This window comes from Hipposideros armiger, unplaced genomic scaffold (assembly GCF_001890085.2).
Source record: "Hipposideros armiger isolate ML-2016 unplaced genomic scaffold, ASM189008v1 scaffold_776, whole genome shotgun sequence".
NCBI lineage: Eukaryota > Metazoa > Chordata > Mammalia > Chiroptera > Hipposideridae > Hipposideros > Hipposideros armiger.
In genome coordinates this window covers 672,675-699,617 of record NW_017732126.1, presented here as the reverse complement: position 1 = coordinate 699,617, position 26,943 = coordinate 672,675, and the positions used below count along the sequence as shown (strand labels likewise).

The window sequence follows — 26,943 nt, the reverse complement described above, 5'->3', positions numbered from 1 at the left end:
TTCCTAGTCACACAATGACAGCATCATGTTTGATTCTCCTCAAAGCACTCTTCACAGCCTAAAGAAATCTTATTGATTTGTTTACTTAGTACCTAGATGTTGCTAGAACATAAACTCCACAAGAGCAGGGACCCTGTCTTTCACCATTGGATTCCTAACGCCTAGAACAGTACCCATCAGGTAGTAAGTACCCAATAAACATTTGTTGAATAAATAGAAGAACGTAGTTCCTGCTCCATAAGGCTAAAAGAATCCAGCCTTCTGGGAGATACTAATAAGAAAATAAGCAATTACAACATGATGTCAAGGGCTTTGGAATGCTGGGTGCTGTGGGAGCAGAGACGATAAAACCTAACCCAGTCTTAAGAAATAAAGTAGGTTTCCTAGAGATAATTGTATTTAAAGGCTAAGATCTAAATGATGAGTTGGAATTGGAAGCCTAGAGGAAGGGAGATGTGGAGAAAGTTTTCCGAGCACGAGTAACAATCGAAGCAAGAGCTTTATTGTACTTGTGATCTAACGACAAGAGCGGAGAGAAATGGATGGATTCACGGGACACTTAGGAAAAAGTGTTGTTGAACTTAATGATTTCTTGTTTATGTAAGGGGTGAGGGAAAGGGGAAAAAGATGATGCCCAAGTTTTGGGCTTAGAAAATTGCATGAATGGTATTTTCATTAAAAAACAAACAAACAAACAAACAAAAAAACAGAAAGAGGAGTAAGGGAGTAAGTTCGGGAGAAAGACAAGTTCAGCTTAGTTTCAGATGACTCTGTGACTTCAGGATGGAATCATCCGATAATGAGCTAGATGAATGTGTTCAGAATTCAGGAGAAAGAATGACTCAGAGATATAGATTTGGAAATCTTTAACATAGAGAGAACAAATGACACTAAAAAGAGTTCACTAAGAAGATTACAATAGATCAGAAAGCTGAAATACAACAATATTTAATGGTCAGGCAAACAAAGAGGGGACCATAAAAGGAAGTCTTAAGATGGGGCAAGAACAACAACAACAAAAAAACAGAAGATGGTAATGTTAGAAACCTAGGGACAACATTTCAAGGTGGTGGTGAACAATGTTAAAAAGTTGTCCATAGGTTGAATAAGATTAAAACTAAAAAAAAAAAAAAAAAAAAAAAGGAGAGAGAGAGAGACAGGCAAAAGCATCTGTACCAAATTAGGAAGTATTGCTCTTTTCACCAGTTAAAATAAAGTTTCCCTAAGAACTATGCGAGAAAGAAAAACAAAGACAAAAATTAATTCAACAAATTCTAATTCATGGGAAAGTTTGAGTTTCTTTTCAATCCTGTTTATTCCTCTTAATTTTCTCCCAGTTGTTTTTTCTTTCTTCAATTCGAGTTAATAGAGAAATCGTGCAATAAATATCCTTCATTCTTGGTATCTAGTTTACGAACTTTCTTGCTAACTCGAGAGGCCCATTCTGTAACAAGGAAACTATTCTTGGCAGCTCGCCCAAGACTGCACATAACAAACAAAACCACTAAAAGTCTCAGGTCGCTCTCGCTGTTTAAATCACTAACACTAATAGAAGCTATGTCAGTCAGCTTGCTCTGTAGCAAGAATACATGAGTGCTTTTTTTTTTAATTCAGATCTACAATTAAAGAGGCGATGTAGCTGAGTGAATTAAGCTCAAAGCTGGAAGCCAGAAGCTTTACACATCAACTTCATCTATGCCAATTACTTTCTGACCAACCCTAAGAACGTTCTATAGAACTCCTTCAACAGAACAAAATAGCCAATCATTTTTAAAATTCTAAACCAGAATGAAATAATCAAACTAAAATTAAACAATTATAAATAATTATAGAAATTGAGGCAAGAAAACACTGGTAGATATCACATCAAATATAAATCCTCATGACAATTGCAACTGCTCACTCACAAAACCTGATTTGTGTTTATAAGAACAGCACAGGGACTCGGGCTCATACCCTAAATAGGCAAGATTTCCTTGGGGTCATTCAGCGTTGTCCTTCTAAGGGAAGAGGTCAAGAAACAAGGCAAACACATAGAGATCTCTCCCTTCTCCAGTCTCACTTTGGTATGTGATGCTTTTAGTTTGGCTTCCCAGCTTTCTCCTCTTTTAGGAAGTGGCCACTCAGCAAGGAAGAGCAAAGAGATTTAGCTTAGAAGTCACTCAATAACTAGAATAAAGTCATCGCTAACATGGGAGTCGGAATCAGATACGAACTATTTCGGTTAACTGAAAGCGGTTTGGAATCATGAAAGAGGACTGACTTTAGCTCCTTGGTGACCAATGGGTCAATGCACATCAAACACTAGGCATCATAGCAGTGCGAACACATTTAATCCTGAAATAACACCATGAGGTATAGCCATTTTAAAGTTAAGGAAACAAAGAATAGGAGAGGTGAGTCACTGAGCTCATAGGTGGTATTTTAATTCTTACAATAATCTTAAAAATCCTGTATATACATATTCTGAGTCATCTAGAATATAGGTCCTAGATAACCTTATCATAAAATACTGCCGTGCAACTTCAGGGCCCTCATTTCTTGTTTATGTTCATAATCAAGTGAACTTCAAGTGAAGATCAAATGACACTGCAGCTCACTGTTAGGATGAAGTTCTCATGGTAGCGGTTGAGAACAGAGCCATCACAGGTTACCCAATGGCACACCAAACCCAAGAAAAGCCTTCTCTAAACAGTCAGAGGCATATGCACGTTGTTGGTAAGATGCGCTGAATGGGGCCCCATCACTCAACACACCGATTTGCAATAGTTCACTAGCAATAAACGTAGCTAGTGAGAGCTAAATGCATGTTCCAAATCCCAGCAATAACTAGATCAGCCATTCATTTAAGGATTTCAAGAATGCTCAGTATTAGTTTCTTATTGCTGCCATACTGGAAACTTAGCAGTTTAACACAACAAACATGCATTTTCTTATATTTTTTACAGGTTAGAAGTCTGGCACGTGTCTCACTGGGCTAAAATCAAGGTGTCAGCAGGGCTGCACTGCCTTCTGGAGGCTCAAGGGGGAAATCCACTTCTTTGTATTTTCCAACTTTTGGAGACTGCCTGCATTCCTTGGCTCACAGTCCCCTTGCTCCATCTTCAAAGCCAGCAACAGCCAGCTAGATCCTTCTCACATCTCATCACTCTCACTTTGGCTCCACCCTAAAATCTCTTTCCCTGACTAATTTGACTCCCTCTTCCACTTTTAAGGACATTGTGATCACACTGGGTCCACCCAGATAACCCAGGGAAATCTATTTTAAGATCACCTGATTGGCAACCTTAAATCCATCTATACACTTAATTCTCCTTTGCCAAGTAATGTAACATACTCACAGGTTCTGGGGATTAGGACATCTTGGTGGGGGGGTACTATTCACCGACCACAGCTACTATGCTAGCCTTGTCATCAGGTATAAACAGTGTGTCTCTGCAGGATTATCAAACTGTTCCCCATTAACACTGACATCCAAAGATTGCGCACTAACGAAGCTTAGGCTAAATATAATTTCTGATTATAATGAACTAGCAAACAAAGCCTCAAAGATATTAACACTTTTTTTAGAACATACTTATATACTTCTTAGAGTATACTTACAGGCTTTCTCCGCAATGATATTATTTGAATCAAAATACGAATATCGTATTGGTCCTCCTTCTACTAGTCTAATATTAATCTCACTAACAGTGATTTGATTTTTGCAAAACACCATTTTTGGTCACCACACACTATAGATAATACTTTGAATTTCATTGATTTCATTGTCTTCTTTGTATCTAAATTGTCAATTTATTTTGATTTCATAACTGTGTCCAAGCTATGGAGCTTATGTTTAGTTCTTTGTTTCTGTATGTTTAAGTAACAGCATAGTCGTGTGTAGTTTAATGAGAGGAATACATGCTGAGAAATGTGTCATGAGGCGACGTCATCATTGTGTGAATATCATAGAGGCACTACACAAACCTAGATGGTACAGCCTCCTACACACCTAGGCTGTATGGTTACAGCCTATTGCTCCTAGGCTAAAAACCTGTATACCATGTTACTGCATTGAATACTGTAGGCAATTATAACACAAGTATTTGTGTGTGTGTGAACATAGAAAAGATACAGTAAACTTGGTATAAAAGATTTTTTTAAATAGCACACCTGTATAAGGCATTTATGATGAATGGAGCTTGCAAGACTGGAAGTTTCTCTGGCTGAGCCAGTGAGTGAGTGGCGAGTGAGTGTGAAGGCCGAGAACATGACCGTCCACTGCTGGAGACTTTATACACACTGTCCCACAAGCCCTCCCCCTGCTTCCTTCCGACAGGGTCAGAAGTAGAACATCGAAGCTGTCAGTGCTGCTCCAGTGAGCTAGCATGTGGAATGGATTGCTTGGAAATACTGGGGAGAAACTGATGGGGTAAGGCACAGGTGACCACCATAGTGACTGTCAGGAGGGAATGAAAGGGGCCTGAGGATCAGCAGGGATAAGAAATCAAGATGAAGAGATAAAGGAACATAGGGGATTGTCATGGCAATGTGGTTTTGGTTATTGCATGTTGGAGCAGTGTGCAGATTAAGGAACTTTGTGGTATTCACTTAAAAAGAAGGGGAGGGGAGGTGTTTAACATGGAAAGGGTGCAAAACTGAAGACTCAGCGTTTTGACTTTGGAAATTTGCTTTTGGTTCCACTGACCCTACCTGGCATAAAGGGCGTTCTCTGGCACTGAACTGATGGAAGAAGTAAAACTTATCTATTTACATCAGTACAACCTGAACACAGTCCCAAAGTACGGGGAGAGGTTGGCTCCACAGTAACACTGAAAGCTTTTACTAAAGTGGCAACGGGACTTCATACTTGTTAAGGTGGCTCCTGTGGACCTGTGTCCTTGTACAGGATCTGAGGTCCTCAACAGAGAATTTGGTGCCCTCTGAACATGTAGCACTGAGGGGTCAGGCTCCCCTGTGCTGAGACAGGTCAGTGGCTGACTGACTGGGCTGTCATCTGTGCACCCAAAAGTGAGGCGCTGTGACTAGTTGGGAATCTGCTGCCAAGCCCCACAGACACTGCTCCTGTCAGAGAAAAGAAATATTCCTGAACCACATATCCTTCCATTTCTTATAAGAAATCTGACTCCATTTATAATCTTATGGAACCAACATTGTACATGCGGTCCAGCGTTGACCGAAACGTCGTCATGCAGTGCTTGACTGTATATTAAAAATAATTAAGGCAAACAAGGGATCCACAAATTTACATTTCCTTTAAAGTGGATTTATAGAACTCTCAGTTTTGAGAAAGACTGCACTACTGAAGTAGATATTAACAGCATGGCAGTTGGCATCAGGTATGAACTCAATTACCAGCTCAGCAACTTACTGTATATTTGACCTTGGACAAGTTGCTGATACTCTTTAGATGTGCAATTTCCTTACCTATAAAATGAGAATAATAATACCTACCTTATAGGCTTAGGATGAAGAGAAATTATATATATATATTATATATATATATTATATATATGTGTGTGTGTGTGTGTGTGTATATATATATATATATATATATATATATATATATATATTCAATATAGTTTCTAACCATTATCAGGTACTCAATAAGTAAGAATAATACTTATTTTATAAAACTCTATCCAAGCTTTAAGATAAAGCAACAACAATAATTTTCAGTGTTTGGCATATTACATTTTCTCAATAAATATTAAACTGCAACAGCAAATGATTTAAAGGAATATTGTTCTATATCAATATCTAAATTTTCTATACGTCTAGTTGATTTTAAATTAGTTATCTTTCCATTTAATTAATTAGCTTATTATTAATCTCTAATATTTAGTTATCTTTAAAGTTTATAACTTGTCTTATCTCCCCCCAAGTTCACTTGCCTTCCTAAGAGCTTTACTATCAGTAAAGTAATAATTGGAATTTTACAAGTAACATAATCTTTAACAATTACTGTCTACCTTTTCCAAAAAGAAAATGCCCTGATATGTTGATGAAAACTGACTAGAAAAAAATTACAAAATGAAACTAGGACTATCAAAGGCCTAAATGAACTTTAAAGTGAATACTATAAATAAGAGTCAACGTCTAAGGCTGCATTCATCACTTAAAAAAAAAAACAGTACCAATTTTAAAACAGTAACTTTTAATTCTAAATCAAAAGTATGAAAAGGATTGATGAAGATTAAATGAATTAACACTTGTTCAATATAAATACAAAAAAAGTATTTTTATAAAAGGTTAACTAAAGATAAACAATTATTTGTAAATTTGTAGATATTTCAAAACAGTTTCTCCTTGGTATTACCAGGTACAAAAATACTTACAGTTTGATAATATGAGGATGACGAAAGAGTTTTAGATTTTGAATTTCCCGTTTTATTTTTCCAACAACATCTAAACTGCGAATCTTCTGTCTATTTAAGATTTTAACTGCAACTTTATGGCCTGTCAACTGATGTTCTCCAACTAAAGAAAAGAAAAAGGAAAGAAAAAAACAAACGCTGTCATAGGAACATAATCATTTACTCTTGCTTCCTTCCACTGTAACCCCAAGTTTCTTTACTCATATATACCACTTTTACATCATTTATTGCATAGAACTGAAGTATCTCTCTTCACTTCTGTCTCTTCTACTAGTGTGTGCACTCCCTGAAGACAGAAACTGTATCTTAGTCTCCTCTGTACGCTTAGCACCTAGCACAGAGATGTTCATTAAATATTTGTGGAAAGAATTACTGAATTATATATTCCTACATAAAAATATAATCAAATTTGTAACATCTTTTGGATAGAATAGAATTCACTGTTTTGTTTTGTTTTTAAAGATTTTATTGGGGAACTGGGGAAGGGGAACAGTGTTGGGGAATTGGGGAAGGGGAACAGGTAAGTTGTTGTCCTTCAATCTTAGCTGTAGAGGGTGCAGCTAGCTCAGCCCCAAGTCCAGTCACCATCCTGCCGCCCATCAGGAGCTCCTGGCCGCTCAGCTCAAGGTGCTGTGTTCAATCTTATTTGCTGGTGAGCATAGCCCACCATCCCATGCAGGAGTCGAACCAGTAACCTTGTTGTTAGGAGCATGTGCTCTCACCAGCTGAGTCATCCTGCCACCTGTTGGCAGCTCAGCGGCAGCTCAGCTCGGGCACAGCTCACTAGCCCATGTGGGAATCAAACTAGTGACCCTGTTGCTCAGAGCTCATGCTCTTAACCAACTGAGCCACTCGGCCGGCCCGCAGAATTCACTATATTTTGTTAATCTCTTTAATTCCCCTCTTCTGGTCATTGTATTATAGAATATATGACTACTGTAATAAATTAAAAACTCGTAGCTAGTTTCTTTACTATTTCATCAGAAAATTCACATTTTTTTGGCCTCTTCCATAAAGCTTTCTTCCCCCATCAGAGGAAATCCCATACTTATTTCACCGCCTATTTGATGGAATCTCTACTTCTTTCAAACCCTCACTGTATGTTAACAAAGCTCATGTGTCACTTACCATTTTTAGGTTACTATAAATATTTATGTTTTTAATAAATCACATGACATGAGCTATCAGTTCATACTACTCTTGAATGAGGCAACCAGTATTCATCTGAACCTCCCAGGAAGTTATGTTGCCATGTTTTGTATATACTAGATGCTAAATAAATATATACTGTGTTAAATGGAACAATAGCCTTTCCCTTTTCACGTAACACATTTGTGGTATCCACACTACTAGTGGTATACTTAAATACTATGCAAATGAAAAACCCCTCAACTGGCGAACAAATGTTTCAGCCCTCCTATCCTATTCCGCTCAGTTACTATTCTAAGCTTTCACCTTGTCCTCACAATACCTATTCAACCCTTGACCCCTTTCAGCAGACAAATTTCCCTTTCATTTCTTTAGGGAAAATGTAGTCAGTAAGAGTGATTTCCTCTACCTTAAAGGCTTACTTACATATATCCACATCCTGCCTTCGTCCAGTCTGAGATGTTTTCGCCCTCTTCCTGTTCAAGGTCAGTCTCATCAACTTACACCCTTGATCTCATCTTTTCTACACTCTCCTTACAGTCGACCTTTTTATTTTCTAATAATTCCTTCTGCTCAGCCTGCAACATCCCATCCTTCTCCCAAATCTTCCATTTACTCTGTATCTTCCACTAGTTTCCAAGATCTGTCTCATCAAAAGGTCTTCTCTTCCTGCCCTATTTCCATCCCTAAATTCACTGTCTGGCTTCTGCCTCCACTCCTCTACTAAAACCAAAGGGTTACAAAAGGCTCATTAATTAGCAAACCATTTATACTTCTCAGTTCTCGGACTACTGTACAGTGGACCCTTGAACAATATGGGTTTGAATTGTGTGGGTCCACTTATACATGGGTTTGTTTTCAATAAATACCATAAATGTACTTTCTCTTCCTTATAATTTTCTTAATAACATTTTCTTTAGCTACTGTGTTGTAAGAATACAATATATAATACATATAACATACAAAATATGCGTTAAATGACTGTTTATCTTAACAATAAGGCTTCTGGTCAACAGTAGGCTACTAGTCAAGTTCTGGGGGGGGGGGGTCGACAGTTACATGTAGGGGAGGCCGGTTAACTCAGTTGGTTAGAGCACAGTGCTCATAACACCAAGGTTGCTGGTTTGATCCCAGCATGGGCCACTGAGATGCGTCCTCCACAACTATTGGGTTGTCGGAAAAGTTATGACATATTTTTTCTATGTTTTTTGTTGCAAAAATGCGTCATGACTTTTCCGACAATCCAACAGATTGAAACTACTTGACTTGAAGCTGATGGGTCCTGGAAAAACACAATGTTCCTCAATAAAAAAAAAAATTTTTAATTAAAAAAAAAAGTTACATGTAGATTTTCAACTTTGTTGGGATTGGCTCTCTTAACTCCTGTGTTGTCCAGGGGCCGGCTATAATCTCTGTTGTACTGGACAACACTGATCACGCTCTCTTTTTGATGGCAGTGCTCTCTCCTGTTCTCCTACTGACTCTCAGATGGTCTTAATGGCCTCCACCTGTTCTTTAAAGGTTAGTGTCCCGGGGTTTCTAACCTAGGCCCAAGGTAGATCCTTTATCTCATTCACCTCTCATAGTCTTAACTACCACCCATGTGCTAATAACTCTGCCCACTTCTTCAAATTCATATATTTCAAGATTAGCACCCCACCAACACTTCAAATTCAACATGTTCAAAACTAAGCTCAGCATTCTCCTTCTCTTCCTCCACCAAATCTGTCCTTTATTTCACTTGGTGTCACACAGCTTGTATGCTAGAAACCAAGGAGTCAGGTGACATTCTCTCCTAAATATTTCCTGAAGTCAAGTTTCAAATCATTTTGACAAATATGTTCAGAACAATGACAGAGGTGACAATGACATTTATTAAGTGTTTGTTATGTACTAAGCATTAGTCTAAGTACTAAATGCCTTGCTCACTCAACTCCACAACTCAACTCTAAAAAGTATTATCCTCCACTGTACAGATGAGAAACCTGAGGCACAGAGAAGTTCAATTACTCATCCAAGATGCCGTACAAAGTACTAGCACAACATGTGATCTTGGTCTGACTTCAGTTCAGAGGCAGAGGATGTGGAGAAAAGGGACCCCTCGTACACTGTTGGAGAGAATGTAAACTGGTGCAGCCACTATGGAAAACAGTATGGAGGTTCCACAAAAAAATTCATAAATAGATCTAACATGTGATCCAGCAATCCCACTCTGGGTAAGTATGGAAAGGAAATGAAAACAGGATATCAAACAAATATCTGCACTCCCTCGTTCACTGCAACATTACTTACAGTTGCCAAGGTATAGAAACTAAGTATCCATCGACGACTGAATGAATAAAGAAGACATAGTACAAGTATATACATATATAATGGACTATTATTCAATCATGAAAAGAAGGAAATCCTGTTTGCAGCAATATGGATGGACCTTGAGGGCATTATACTAAGTGAAATAAGCTAGACAGAGAACGACGAGTATTGCACGTTACCACTTACATGCGGAGTCTTAAAAAAAAGTCTAACGCATAGAAACGAGTAGAAAAGTGGTTGCCAAGGGCTATGGGGTGGAGTAAAAGGGCACAAACTTTCAGCTATTAAATAAACAAGATCTGAGGATCTAATGTATGACATGGTGACTATAGTTGATAACACTGTATTGTATAATTGAAATTTGCTAAGAGAGTACAACTAAAATATTCTCACCAAAAAATATAAATATATACATATAAATACGTAACTGTGTGGTGATGGTTGTGTGAATTAACTAGAAGGGGGAATCTTTTCACAATGTATACACATATCAAATCATCATGATGTACACTTGAAATATTTTACAAGTCTGTCAATTATAACTCAATAAAGCTAAAAAATTTTCATCAATTTTTAAAACAGTATTACTTTGTTTATGATATCTGAGAAAATAGTGACTCATTTATCTTTAAGCCTGAAAGAAATTTTCCCGCATGAAACAATGGAAAAGAAATGGCATTTTCCCTTGAAAGTTAAGCACACTGATAAGCTAAATGGATACCCCAGGTTGAGTTGAATGGCTTAAGAATGCCCCCTCGTTTTGCTGAACTATGTTAGCATCTAATGCCTCATAACTTAAGTGAATTAGTACTTAGTTAATATTAATTCCAAATAGTTGTCTCGTAATCACATTCTACCTGAATGCCAAATGATATTCCTAAAAATCTTGTAAGATAAACAGACTTAAGACTAAGAATTTCTTCTGTGTGTATTACAGCCATACATTTTTCAAGGGAAGTAACGGAAAGAAAAGGCTTGCATTCATCCAAGTTTTATTCCTATTTACTTATGCAATCTAAAAACATTTACTAAAAAAAAAAAGAAAAGAAAGAAACAATGTAAAAAAAATTTTTTTTAATTAAAAAAAAAAAAAAAACATTTACTGAGTACCTTCAACATGCCAGGGCAGTGTTGACCAAAGACACATGAAAAGAGAGGTTTAATAGGCTTCTATTTAGGGGAGGGGGGGAACATCAGCAACAAGAAGGTTAAAATAAGTTCTTTATGGTAGTAAATCAGTTTGAAGGCTGTTAGGGATACCTTATTTGTAAAGGGAGAACATAGATGAGAACGAACAATTAAAAAACACCAAGGATGGACAAATTGGTCACAATTTATGATGTATATAAGTAAGGACAAATTGGTCACAATTTATCATGTATATCAGTAAATATCCAGATCAACGCCTATTCTGACACAAGCAATAAGGGACATTCATCCATAGAACAACTATTTAATGAATGCCTACTATGGTAAATACTGTACTAGGCACTTGGGATGTAAATGGCGAACAAAATAGTTCTGTCACGTGCTAGTTGTCCCAATATCTACTGCACCCTTCTTTCCCAGACATAAAGCTCCCAAATTACACCTGACAACATGGCTACTTAGAGTAATGACTGCATCTAGAATCTCTTGTAACTACTCATAGATGTGGCCATGTGACTATGTTCTGTAAGCCAATGACATGTAAGCCAACTGTCCCTAACAGCTTCTTCTTCATCCCCTCCTCCATCCCGAAGCCTGGAATTCCAAAGCCACAATCTTGTACTTTTAGGACAGGGATAGGCAGGCAGGTGGGAACAACAGAAGAGACTAGACCAGCTTCTGATACCATCAGGAATAACTCATGAACAGGCATGAACAGGTGGTTCAGACTGTAACAAGAGAGCAAAATACTACTTTGTTTAAGCCACTCTTATTTTGAAGACCTTTGCCATTCACAGCTAAACCTAAATAATACACTATTCAGAATACTTTAAAACTCAAAAGGTTTGAACTTACTTTAAATTCCCAATTTTGCTGAACTACCATCCATGAACTAATGAAAACAAATTATAATGTATAGCCCATACAATTTCTTAAAGACACTGGTAAACAGACTAGAAACAGCATTTGGATTATAAAGAATATAACAAAATCCTTTTCTTAAAGATATACTATGTATTCCAAATATAACTTGATTCTTTTTAACCAAAAGTTATGATTCAGAAAAAAGAGATTCTTATCAAATTCAAGTTTTCATAAACCTCTCATATTAAGAAGGCACTATGTAAATTATTTTGAACTACAAATGACTATGTATGAAAGATACACTGCCCCAACATATATCAATCATTAGCTGAGATAAAGCATTTGATGGAATCAGTAAAAATTAAAAATAAATATATTTATCAAGGATATGATAATGTAATTATTCCTGAAGAATGATTTCATACTTACAAATGTAGAATATCATCCTAAATAAGCCTTTTAGAGATCAGTTTTAAAAAGCAGTACATTATGTGTTATAACACTGTAAAGCTTGTAAGTATTACTCTACAAGACAAGTGAAAAAAACCAAAGCTCTGATGCTATAGGAGTGGGTACCTGTTATAGTATTGCACAGATTCAAAATAACTTAAATGGAAAATATGGTATTCTAGAAAGCCATGCTAGTGATTCAAACAGTAGCCCCACTATTAAGAGAAATCTGAAATGTAAAGTAGAAAAAATAACAGTATTTGTAAAACAATGTTTACAATATTTTAAATATGTATGTTTATCTAAAATAGCAATATATTATTAATGGAGAAAAGATACGGTCAAGAACATTTAAAGCAGCTTTATTCGTAATAACCAAAAAGTAAAAACTACCCAAATGCCCATCAGTAACAAAAGGGTAAATTCTTAATGTAATATATACAACAATGACAATGAACAAATTACCACTACAGACGATGTCATGGATAAGTCTCACAAATATAATCTCAAGTGAAAGAAGCCAGACACAAATATGAGTCTGTTCGTATCAAGTTCAAAAATAGGTGAAACTAATCTGTGGTTAGTGGTTGCCCTTGGGGGGGGGGGGGCAGATGGCAACAGTAACCAAAACGGGACACCAGGGGGGCTTGTGGAATACCGGTCATTTTTTTGTGTCACAGTGGTTATAGGGTATGTTCAGTTTGTGAAAACTCATTGATGATTTTTGTAAAAAAAATCACTTAGAATGTACCTAACTTTTTGTATATGTGGTATAATTCAGTAGAAAGGTTAAGAAAGAACGTTTGGACACCATTATAGCCATGCCTAGGCTGTGACAAGACAAGGGGCACCCTATGTGACGGCAAGCAGGGCCTTGTCAGTGTCAGTCACCCTTACTCATTTATATGGAGGGCCTTCACGTGGAAGTCAGGAGAGTCACCTGACGCGCACGTGTTCTCACCCCTACCATCACCAGCCTCCTGCCAAAACAACACAAGGCTCCTTTCTTCCTCACCGTGGGGAAACAAAACACAGTCTCATTGCCTTTCTCCAAACTTCCTTTCGCTGAAAGTCCTTCCAATTTCTCCAAAGGATAGTTCTAAACACAAGCAAACGACTATTCCTTCTGATCTAGCTCTGATTAAAGAAGTACTACTAGAATCTGTCAGGGAAATATCATTACACCCAGTTTACAGATGAGGACACTAGGAATCAGAGAACAGTCAGTGAATGACAAGATGGTACATCTGCCTCCGAAGCCGAGGCTCAAAGCTCACACTACTTGACCTCCCAATCACCAGGCTCTTTTGATTATAATGTATCAGGAACGCATACTTGCATGTTTATCCTCTTATATCCAGCATTTGAGTTGGGAAATTAGGGCACTGTGAAGGGATGGAGTCTAGAAGTGATAGGCTAAAGAAGGACCTGGGACAGTGGATGAGAATAATCAAGAAGTGCTGTGTTCGGTTAAAATGCAGGCTGGGGCAGGGCCGGGGCCTTTGCTATGGATCGGCTATATTATTATAGTTATTCATCAAGAGCTGCCAAAAGTCAAGAAAATGAAACATGGACTGAAACAGTCCCCTAATACAATATGTAATATGCACTCAATTTCTATTGAGAGAACTCACGTATCCTTGACCTTTTCCTCCTAGTTGCTTTTACTCTGTTGGTCTCTGTACTCATTTGTTCATTTATTCATTCAACAATATATTGAGTGTCTACTGTGTCCTAGGCTGTCCAAATGCTGAAAAGCTAAGTATAAATGGAACTTGTCAAATGGTGGAGAATATAAACAATAAACAAACATACCATGGTGATATAATGGCAAAAAAGAAAATATAGCAGAGTATGTGTGACAGAGGTGGAGGTAGGAAAACGGGCTATTTTAAATAGATCAGGAAAGGCCTGAAGATGTGATTTTTTAGCAAAGATGTGCTCTACATCTAACTTCCTGGAGAACTGATTATGCACATGATATGCTGCATTCTGCTTTATTTTTAAAACCCATGTTTTTACTGGCTTTAGACGGTAACTTTAAAATATTTCTTTAAAAATAACTTCATCAAGAATTCCACAGGAGAATCAACTTACTGTTTACATAATCCTTTACATAGAGTCAAAAAAAGCTTCCCAAGTCATTATTTAAAACTGGTGGAGGATGTATTAGCATTGAGGTCAGAGAGACAAGATTTTCTAAAATGTTCAGAGATATCCTCACTCCACAGGAATAGCAGAATCTGCTGGGAACACTCCCAGAGCTTCTTACAGTATCCTCTCTTGTGTCTCCCCAACTCTGGTCCTTCTGTCTACATGCTTCGTCTCCTTCACCTTCCTTTCTTTTCCTGCCTTCAAATGTCTCTGCTTCCATCCCCATTAATTGCCCCTGTGAATAATTCTTTGGTTGAATTATATTCACTGAATAAAAGCTTAGGTTCCATAAAATTTCTCTTTCATTTAGAATTGTAGAATGACTCTAGAGTTCCCTCCAAAACAGAATGAGAAATATAAACTGTTTATCTGTAGGGCCTTAAGGTTTTCACTGTAGAGGCTATCCTAAAGATTACAACATGCATCCTTAACTTATTAGAATCTAACATAAATATTTTACTATTTCCTAGACACTGCAAGGACTTCAGCTCTATTTTTCCTCTCCCACTTTTTCCGCTGTTGTATTTTATTTCTACACGTAGTTTAACTCTCACAATACATTCTTTTGTATAGTCAATATCTTTTTGCCCGATGATTTCCTTTTGGTGTCTCCTTTTTACTGTGAGTCTGCTGGTGACAGATGCTCTCAATTCCTGCTTCCCTGAAAATGTATTTCGCCTTTATTTTTAAAGGCTATTTTTGCTGGGTACAAAATTATAGGTTTACAGTTCATTTCTTTCACCTCTCTAAAGGAACCACTACACTATTTTCTCACTTCCATTGTTTTTTGTTGAGAAAGGCTGTTTGTTGCTCCACTAAAGACCATCTGCATCTTTTATCCTCTGGCTACCTTTAAGACTTTCTCTCGGCCTCACCGTATCCTGCGTTCACCTGCCAGGAGCCGAGCCCCAGCATTACAGATTGTAATACCCCTGGCATTACAGTCTTTTTAACATAATCAGAGTGATAACCAAACAAATACTGAGCACCTCCCATGGGCCCAGACACTCTCCTAGGGGCTTAAGATCTACGTGGGTGAGACAGACACAGAATGTGTAAACACAAAGATGTATAATGTAATCAGGCTGTGAAATGTTCTAAGGAAAAGCATAAAGCAGTCCTTGCCCCCTTAAAAAAAAAAAAGATTTACTCTTAACATTTCCTCCCATCTCTATATAGATAGATGCAGTCTACTCCAGTATAGGAAAGCCTCAAGTAAACAAAACCAGTTTTGAACAGTTTTCCAATGATGTATCTAGGAATGGCTTTCTTGTATTCATCCTGCTTGGGGTTTGGTGGTTTGATGTGTTTAATCAGTTTCAGAAAATTTTCTGCCACTCTCTCTTCAAATATTGCTTCTGTCGCATTCAGTCTCTCCTCCCCTTCTGAATTGTATAGTGCCTATTCTGTATGATCATCAGTGATCTTGGGTTCAAAATAAAATTCGCATTCACAAGACACAACAGAGAGTAATCTACCACCAATTTTACTTAGTTTTTAAGAAGGATTTAAGACTGTAAACACAGCATATTAATATGGCAGAATCAAATACATCTTCATCAGGAATCCTTAAAGCATCCAGTTGCAGCTTCCCAGACCCCTCATCACACAGAGCAGACTAGGTTATGGGGGCTGATACCCACATGCATGGATACAGTGTACTACAGCATGCATACTCATAAGTCTCAAACAGTAACCACATCACATAACAGCCCATTCATGCAGCTTCTAAACCCCCCACAAGGGGTGCATTGAGTTAGAAGAGGCACCATAAGGAAAGCTGGGGGTCTGTTTCCCTACAAATTTTATGCTGGTAAAGCAAGGTAGTAGTAACGTAGTCTCTTGGGGTATTAACATGTCTCTTCATAATCCTCCGAGTCCAGATGTAATGAACTGATCACAGGTCCTTTTCACAATAAATACTGGGGTTTGGTAACAGCACCAAAAAAATCACATTTATCCTGGTAGATGTCCAGACAAACTGTATTAGCATAAGATAAACCAGAGGTCATCTTTCAATAGGGGAAAAAAGAAAATTAGTCTGCATTTAATTTTTTCTCTACAAGTTCCAACAATACATGTTAATCTTTTCACCATGTTCCCATTTGTCTCTTAAGCCTTCTTTCCATCATTTTGTCCATCATACTTCAGTCTGGATAATTTCTCCTATCTTCCAGTTCACTAATGCTTTCATCAACAGAATCTAATCTGCTAGTAAACCATCTATATAGAGTTCTAACTCAATTATTGTATTTTTCAGTTATTGAATTTTTTAAATTTTTATAGAGTCCACTTCTCTGCTAAAATTCTCCATCTTGAACATATTCATCACAGTTACTTTAAGCTCCATGTCCCATAACTTTAATATCTGAATCACCTATGAGTTTGTTTCTATTGTCTTGGCCTTGTCTCCTGGAATTTTGAACACTGTGTGTGAAAAACTGTAGAGGCTCCAACCGATTTCATTTTCTATCCACATATCCACATCCTAAAGATCAGAGGCAGATCATCTTAAGAGTCTAGGATTAAGTTGATTCTAAGAAGAATTTCAGTCTTCTGGGAGATGCAACCAAAACTGTTAACCAGGGACTCTGCTCCTTGATAAACTGTGAACTCCAAATGTTGTCTCCCCAGGACTTAAACTCTGCTTAGCTTTTCTGCCTTCTAGTCACTGCTCGCTGTTTGATCTCTTACATTTACCATTATTACAAACTAGCAAATGACTCAAAGTCAAACAAAATGTTAGGCTCACTCCAATGCATTTTTCTTCTGATGGAAATATTGACCACTCAAGCCCTGGCTGTCTTCAAACAGATTTTTTAATTTCTCCAGGTTTTCTAATTGTTCTTGACTAGAATGTTGACTTGATACAAGTTAGAAGTCATAGCTAGGTATGGAAGTCAATCACACTAGATAAAATGTATATGCAATAATAGAATATAAAGGTTAAAAAAGAGCTTTAAAGATCATCTATCTATGTCAACCTTCCATTCAAACTAGGAATTTTGTGGTAACAATCTTGAAAGATTACCATCTAGTATGTAAGGAAATACATCAATGACAGAAATCTAACTGATTTGTCGTACAAACTGTACCACTCCTAGACAATTTTCTTGATAGAAAGATCCTTGTTTTTCTGGATTATAATGTGTCTCCTTAAAACATTCACCCAATAGCCACAGTTCTATCCTTCAAAGCATTATTGAATATGGTGACTTTTTTCCCCAGATGATGGTACTTTAGCTATTTAAAAACAGCTATAACACTTAAAATGTCTTCTCATAGTATAAAAAACATTTCATATCACGTTTCCTTTACCATACCACATATCGCATACTTTTGGGGCTCCCCTAATTATAATGGTCATTCTCTGAATGAAATATAATTTGGTAAATTTTTTCCAAATTGTGGTGCCAAGAACTGAACCTGATATTTAAAATTTATCTTAATCCAAAGAACAGCAGAACTATACTAGCTCTCTACAATGAATATGGCCCCTATACACTATTTCCCATCCAGTAACAATTTTTACATTTAAGCATTCATAATATATATTTCCATGTTTCTGGTCAACTAAAACATCAATATCGTAGGAACTGCTATTAATATTAACTATTCTACTCTTTTACGTAGCTGTTTTTGGTTTTTGGTTTTAACCTGAGTGCTAGATTTGACACTTATCCCTATTAAATTTCACCTTCTTGGTTTTCACCTAGCAATCCAGTCAAGATAAATTTAAATTCTGATTCTGTGATTTGTCTATTAATTATCTAATCCAGCTTTGTGACATCCCAAATAGGAAATCTTACTATATTTTTTAAATAGAATCAATGATTGAGATTTCCCTCTGGGATGACACCTAACTTCCTTGGGAACAGTGGTTCAGCAGCAATAAGCCATTCAAAGCATATTTCTTCATCTTATTCACAAAACTACTATAAGACACAAAGTCAAATTTCTTCTTGAAATCAAATTTATAGCATATAGTATAACTGATATATTATCTAACTCTGAATTAGTAGAGCACTAAGGGGACCTCGTATAAATCTGAGTAAAAAGTGAATTCATCATATATCATATCTGACTTAGAATTCAACTGACAAGAATGACTCAAGTAAATTCTGTGAATATTTCCCACTGTTTTCAATTAGTAAATCATCTGTTATAACACTGTCACATTTTCAACACTAGTAAAAATATATGCTTAACATTCAATATGACTAAGCACAGTTAACACTTAATATATTTATATATATGTGTGTGTGTATACATATACATATGCATATATACATATATAATTTCATTAAGTCTGGGAGAACTGAAGTCAATTATGTAATATGATATAGTACCACATTAAACTTAAACACATTAAGAAAGAAAATAAAATTAATTAATACTTATGGTATTTATCAAGCAAGAATTTAGAAAAATTTAATGGTATACTTAAACTTTTTATTGTATTATTTTCAGTTGTGATAGCTAGATAACTAGCTTATAACTAATTTGTAATTTAGAAATGAAAAGATGTTAAATGAGAACATATTGCTCATGGTGTTTTTAATATGCAGTACATAAAATATATAAAATAATATTTTAAAAAATTCTGAAAAAAAACTATTTTAATAAACTGATTCATTGGCATTCAAAATAAGACATTATAGCAAGATCTGGAAAATATATTTATTTATTTTTGGAAGATATCTTTAATCATATAATAATGGCTGTTTTAAAAATCTAAGGGCAAATTAAAAAAAGAAATATTAACACTTTAAAAACAAAGACACCACCAAAAGAAATACAGTAAAATGTACCAGAGGCAAACATTGTTAAACATAAGACACCACTTAAGTAAGAAGACTGCTCCCTTGAAGGGGTGAAGAAGGTTTCTATTATTAGCAGAGATAAGAGCTGCCTGAAATTCTTTCCTTAATAATACCAAACTAAAAATAAAATGGTTCACCACATTTCAAAATAAACACATTGCCTTATGTATTCATTTCAATCATTTAAATAATAGGTAAAAATCTAGTCAACTGGATTCAAGGTGTTTTCTCTTATATTTGTACCTAATAAATACACTAGAGAGATTTACTCTCATTTTTATAGCACAGTCAATATTTTAGAGGTCTTGTGCCACCCACTTATTCATTAGCTCCTAAAGGATTTGAGATTAGATTCTCTGCTAGGTCACATTAAGTTACCTGCTTCGCTTTAAAAAATTAACTACTTTCTCTACAAAATATTTTTTTATGTCATCAAGAAAACCATAAGAATCTAAGAATAGATGCGGCAATATTATCATTACAAAGGAGTAGTACCTAGTGCTTTAATATCGCCCACAACATAAGTGAATATTTTGTCGTGTTTTTGCACAAAGAAAACTAGATAAAGCAGTGCTGTGTCAGCATGGGAAAGGTAGAAAATCCAAGGAACTGAGGTAATTACCTCGGTGTATGATCAAACTACAAAAGCCCTTTCTAATTTACATAGATAGGTTAGGTCAAAATTTGTAGGAAGGCTTTTTTAGCTCAGTCTGTATTTTCTGTAGTTTAAAAAAATAAACTTTATTATTTCAGTTCTACTTTAAGGAGACACGGCCTTAAAAATGATCCCTACATAAAAACTGCCAGTTGCTGCTCAGACTCTCCCCGCTTTCCCAATGATTGCCTTCTTCCCTCGAGAAGTTTTATGATTGCTACCACAGGATCCGGAATATATATGTTAGTGTTTGTATATTATATATGCATGGCAAGTGATGTATAGGAGAGGGGTGGTGAGTGAGCGGCGGCTAGAGAATTAGTTTTCTGAACATATTTGAGTGAAAAGTGAAAGAAAACCTGGGAAAAACAAACCATATCATGAACTTTTCTTCCCCTTCATCAAATAAATTTCTGGTCTCAGACTCAGTTCACAGGTTATTCTCAGAGTTCAGCTAATTATGGGTTTAAGTACACAATAGGACCTGGGTACATAGTCCTTTTGAGTATCTTCTATATGTTCGCATATACTTCTCACAACAGCGTAAGGGAACATATGGTATGATTCTTTTTTTAATAGATCAAGTGACTTTGGCTTAAGGCCACACAGCTGGCTTACGGTTTAATAAAAGGTCCACCAAATCCAAAGTTCTCTATACTATACACCATGTTGCCTTTGTGCATTTACCCTGAACCTATTCACATCTATAACATTGTTTCTTATGGGAAAATATCTTTTTGAGAGTCAGTCAACTGACCACACCAACGAACAAAATCGATTCAGAAACTAAGGGCAAAATAACCTATGTCGAAATCATATAAATGATACATGTCAGCAACAAACATCTAAATAACATATCATTTACCTCATTATTTAAGAGATATGACTGAATTGATTTTCATTCAAACACTAATCATCTTCTAGTAGTTGAGAAGTAATATAGTTTCATTTGGCACTGCTTCAAAAGTCAAATCATGTCAGCTGGTAATTTATATGAACATTCACTATTATTTCCATTTCATTCTTATTTTATCCATTTTCCATATTTGTGAAAAAACAAATTACATGACTTATCGAAAAAGGATACTGCATTTTAATATAAACATTAATGATTAAGTATCATATAGTAAAAACAGTCATTTGGAGCTTTCCTCAATGCAGACAACCAAAAAAATACAGACAGATGTTTTGAGACAGCTGTCTCCAGGTTGATATCAGAAATGAAGGCATTTCTAAACACAGCCTCACACAGGGTGCAGAATGTACTCACAACAGCCATGCCATCCATTTGTATGGCAATCTTTCTTTTCAAAGCCATTTTATGTACCTCAACCGTTTAATCCTCATAAAAATTCTAGAAGGTAGGCAGGCCAAATGTCATTATTGCCACTTTTTAAAGGAGGAAACAGGCTCAGAGAAGTTTTATGGTTTTCCCAAAGCCATATAACTAGCAGTGCAATGGAATTAAAATCCAGAGCTAATTAATGCCTTTCAGAATCAATGTTCTTTCTAGGACGTCAAATCATTTTTTAAGTTCTCTTTAGTCTGGTTACTAAAGTTACTGGTAATCTTAGTCAAGGTTACTTTCACAGTAAGAAAAAAACAAAACAAAACCCTGACAAACCTAGTATTTCTAAGAAATTTGGGTTAAACTTGTTAGACTTCAGATTCAGCACATTCATCATGTAAGAAATGGAATGGATTGAGGTATAAAAGTTGGGAATATAAAAATATAAATTTTAAGAATACATATAGTTTCAAAAAAAACTTATATCCTCTCTAAATGTGAATTAAAGACACCTAAATCTTATTTTCTCAGTCCTTGATAAACATCTACAGACATGTAAAATTATATACTTGTAGGTTTGAAACTCACAAAATAACATGCTAGAACAAGATAACATGCTATGCATTTTGACTTTACATTCCATATGGCACAAACTTTGGAGTCAGAGAATCCTGAATCTGATTGCCAATTCTGTCACTTACTAGCAATGTGACCTTGGGCAACTTACTTAAAGTATCTCATTCTCAATTTCTTCATTTGTAAAATGAAGGATTACCCTGGGGAATAAATAAAATCAAGTATACAAATAGTACTTAGGATATAATAAAAACTGAATCAAGTTGTAACTTTTACCACTAAAGTGTTACAAACACGTTTCCTTTTTCTTTTGTTCTACATTTCAGCTCTGGTCTTCAATAATTCAAATTTCCACTAAAACAGAAGGAAAAATAAAATACAGCCATTTTGAAATTAAATCTTTCAAAAATCTTTTTAATGGTAAAGTTGTAAAATCCCTGACAGATAACATGTTCTAGCATTCTTTCTAGAAAAAAACACAGCCCAGAGAGAAACCTCTCTGTCTTGTTCCTGGGAGTCAAAAATAATCCCAGTAAGAGCCCAAAATGCCACCAGCACAACCCTCAGGTCCACCAACTGACCACGTATTTGCCCAAAATTCAATTTATCATTTGAAACTTGGAATTTACATTTCAAAAAAGGTAACACTGCTTGTTAAAATTTTTCAGGGAAAGTTCTATTTGCTTATCTTTCCAGTTATCTCAAAAATAAGTTGGGAATGAGTAAAACATTTACTGAAATTCTTAAGAGCCAATTCTGTGAGCCACTCAATTCATTATATGAAAAACAGAGAAGGTAATTCCTTGATGAGTCTTTGCTGGCTATAAAGAGGTTAGTGTGCTTACAAAGTATCCCTCGGTGTATAATTCCGATACAGAGTAATTATTTCAAAAAAAAAAATCTATCAACCCTCTCCTTGAAAATGCAGGATTCTTTTTAAATAAATAATTCACATTACATTATAAATATGTTTTTTCTTCAACCAGTCTTTGTATAACACAAACAACAGATCTATTCTTCTAGAATTTCTATCACCTCTACTAATTTAGATAAGCACTGAACAAGTCTAATTACAAGAGCTCTTAAACAGCAGCTCCACCCTATCCTGGAAACAGTAAGAACCGAAACAATCAATATAGAGAAAAAGACTTAAATAAATAAAAAATGTTACTTTTAAACTCTGTCAGCCCACATAGTCTGTTTCCATAAATAATTGTACAACAGAATAATGAAGGAGAAAATTCATTTTAAACATTTTAAATAAGACAATTATAAATAAATAATTCCATATACTTTTTAAAACTCACTTGAATCCAGTACTATTAAATGAAAACGATGTCATTTTCAAAATCTATAATTAGCATAACAATTGAGAGAAAGCATAAAATGCTCCTCACTCTTCCATTTCCATGTTTTTACAGCCATATAAAATGAAATCATCTCCTATTAAGTTTTTTTAAGTAGAAATTAACCTTACAAAATCTAAATCTATAACAACTTTTAAAAACACGCGTGTTTTTCAACAAAAGGTGCTGGGATAATTGGACATCCATATTTTAAAAAATGACCTTAGGACCTCATCTTATTCCACACTCAAAAATTAACTCAAAATGGGTCAGAGACAGAAATATAAGAGCTAAAAGAATAGAACACTTAGAAGACATCATAAGAGAAAATCCTTCAGGCCTAAAGCAAAGGTTTCTTAGATATAACACCAAAAACATGGTCCATAAAAGGAAAAAAAAATCAATAAATTAGACCTCATAAAAATTCAAAACTTTTACACTCCAAGACATCATTAAGAAAATAAAAAGTCAAACAACAGACTGGGAAAAAATATTTGCAAAACGTATCCAATAAGGGATTTGTATCTGGAATTTATAAAGAATTCTTATAACTCAACTTATGATTGGCAAACAACCCAATCCAAAAATAAGCAAAAGATAGGAACAGACATCTTACCCAAGAAGATATACAAATGGCTAATAAGTACATGAAAAGATGTTCAACATCAATAGTCATTAGGGAAATGCAAATTAAAGCCATAATAAGACACCATTTCACACCCATTAGAATGGCTATAATAGAACAGACAATAACAAACATTGGGGAGGGTATGGTAAAATGAGAAACCTCATACATTGTTAGTGGCACTGTAAAAAAGTTCAACCATTTTGGAAAAGTTTGCAGTTTCTCAAAAAGTTAAACATAAAACTATGATACGACCTAGGATATAATTATTCCTAGTTATATCCCCAAGATACATAAAAACATATGTTCACACAAAGACTTACATGTGAAGTAAGTTTGTAGTAACATTATTTGTAATAATTCAAAACTGAAAACAATGTATCAACTGGTGAATGTGTAGACAGAATGTGGCATACCCACACATTGGAACATTATTCGGCAATAAAAAGGAACAAGCTACTAACACATGCTATGTCATGCATGCACCTCAAAAACATTGTTAAAGAAGCCAGACATGAGAGACTCCATATTGAATAACCCCGACTATAAAAAGTGTCCAGAGAATGCAAATTTATACAGACAGAAAACATAGTATTTTCTGGGGCTGAGGGTAGGAGTGAGGATTAACTGTAAATGGACATAAGTGATCCTACTGTGGTGATTAAAATGTTCGAAAATTGATCTATCATGAAGGTTGTACCTCTTGGTAAAGTTACTAAAAATCATTGAATTGTACACTTGGAATTGAGTGGATTTTCTGATATGTAAAATATACCTAACAAAGCTGTTTTTAAAAATGCATGTGCTTTTGTTTCTTGTCCCTTGAAGAATTAAATGAGTAACTTTAGATTGTAGCAACTGCTATAATTTGTATTAAACAAACAATTGTACTAATTCTAACTGTGGATGGGAAAAACCACAACCTAACTTCAGAGAGGTTCTAACACAGTGTTAGGACTCCCCTCCGAATGGCTGCTCATTGGACAGGGGTCCTCCTCCAGGCAAAGGATTTCTCATAAAAGCACCTTCTATTGGTTTATATTTTAAGAAGCCAGTGCCTGGAAGCAGCTCAAGAGCAGTATATACAAAAGAGACTGAAGTTGTCCTTTTGACAAAGGGCCAATTGAAGTGATGGGTGCTGTAATCTACATTCATATTACAGTTGAAGAATTTAAAGAAATAAATGAAAAATCTTAACACATTGAGGACATAGGGTAAGTTACCTAACTTTGAGCGCGTACATGTCCAGACAGCAAACACACCATTTGATGGAGTAGCTGCATCATGTTGAAACACAATAGTCCTCAGCAATGATATTTAATGATAAGTAACGTTTCAGGCATTAATCCAATCCCTGGGTCTTCCTATATTCATTCTAACACATATGCTTGCCACCCACTCTATGAGGCCTTTCAAAAACAACCCAAAAGTTCACAGCCCTCATGGGACATCAAAGAATTGTACAACCTTTTTAGGTCTGGACACAAATACCACCTTGTCCGTGAGCTCTTGCCTGACACCTTATTGGAAATTGCTAACCGAACAAAACTCCCTGGCCTCCCTCCCCCAATTCGTTTTTCTCAATAGCACTAAACATGCTATGATAGTTTGCATATACATTGTGGTTACTGCCTTCCCCTATTCCACAAAAGGAGGGTTTTAATCGGGATTTGTTCCTTGCTGGACCCTATTCTCTACAGCAGTGCCTAGCACATTGTAGGAGCTCAATAAGCATTTTCTGAACAAATGAAAGGGTATCAGATATGTGTAAGGAAATAAGAGCTGGTTCTGGCAACGGGGGTGCGCAATACGTTTCTTCTATTTAATAGATTTAAGGTAAAAATATGAATTTTAAGGAAAATAGAAGTCTCAGCATGAGATCTCCAGGCTGCCTATCCAACATTTCTCCAGCAAAAAAAAAATTAAAAAGCCAACATGGAACTAGTAGTTCTGGATTTGCAACAATCAAACGGAAAGTATTTTTAATAAGCTGGCTCTAGTTCTGGAGAGAGGACAAATTAATGAAATCCCATGTGACTCCTGCTAACAACAAAAAAAGGCAAGTTTAATAGTTAACTAGTACTAAGTAAAAAATTTCTATAGCAGCCTGTTTTTCTACACCTAAAATGGTATCCCATCATCAATAAAAGGGACTTCAGCAAAATCCGCTTCAGCCCTTCTGGCCTCCTCAGCCCCACACCCCACAGGGTCCAACGCCACGGAAACTTGGTTCTCCCCTCATCCCAGAAGCCTTCCTAGAGCCGTTGTACACATGCCAACCAACCTTCAGACTTCCCCGTTCTAATGAGCCCCTCCCCAGTCCAGCTGCATTCCAGCGTTTCCCACGCCCGGCAGAAAGACCTACCCGCCCCTCGGCCCCCAAACCCAGAGTCACGGAGCGCGAAAGAATCCGGATGGCGAGGACCTCCAGCCTGGCCAGCACTGGAAGACATTTTACACTTCATCCTGGTTCTGCCAATTTCTGCGTGACCTTGGGCACTGCCCTACCCCTCTAGGGGGTCCCCGTTTTCTCACCTTCAAGGTGAGGATGGCACCTGCATCCAGCTGCTGTTAGGATGACATGAAACCACATGTCAAGCACCTAACAGGGCAGCTGGCACGAAATGGGGACTCGAAATCATCAGTAACGGATGTCATTCCCCAGCCCTATCCACACGGTCTCGGGGCTGGCGCGCACCTTACCGGCCAGTCCCATCTGCCCGGTTCGGAAAGCAGGGCACCGAGGTCCGGGAGGCAGGGGGCGCCGTGCTCCCGACCACCGGACAGGGGAGGCGGCTGGGCGCTGGCCCCGGACCCGGGGCGCCCGTGCCCCGCCCGCTGCCCAGCTCCAGCCGCCGCCGCCCGCCGCCCTCCCGGGGCCCCCCCACCTGCCGCCAGGCCCGGGGCTCCCGCAGTCCGGCCCGAGCCCCACAGCCCCCCACCCCGCGCGGCGGGCAGCCCGCAGCAGCGCCTCGGGCGCGCACTCACTCTTCACTTTGCCGAAGGTGCCGACGCCCAGCGTGTCGCCCAGCACGTAGTGTCCGATCTTCACCCGCCCGTCGTGCTTCTGCTTCTCTGCCATCTTCGGCGCGCGCAGCCGAGCTCCGCCGCCGCCGCCGCCGCCGCGGGCTCCCGAATGCGGCGCTTACCCACAGTGCAGCGGGCCCGCGG

The 26,943-nt window shown here is 37.0% G+C and overlaps 1 protein-coding gene across 1 annotated transcript in view; it reads right to left on the bottom strand.

Moving 5' to 3' along the window:
• PRKAA2 (protein kinase AMP-activated catalytic subunit alpha 2) overlaps positions 1-26,910 on the bottom strand; it is a 47,851-nt gene extending 20,941 nt beyond the window's left edge. The window contains exons 1-2 of the mRNA XM_019628272.1: positions 26,761-26,910; positions 6,342-6,483 (exon numbers count right to left, since the gene is read on the bottom strand). Of these exons, the coding sequence (XP_019483817.1) occupies positions 6,342-6,483; positions 26,761-26,854 (236 nt within the window). The 5' untranslated portion in view covers positions 26,855-26,910. The remainder of the gene's footprint in view (positions 1-6,341; positions 6,484-26,760) is intronic.
• Positions 26,911-26,943: the final 33 nt, after the last annotated feature.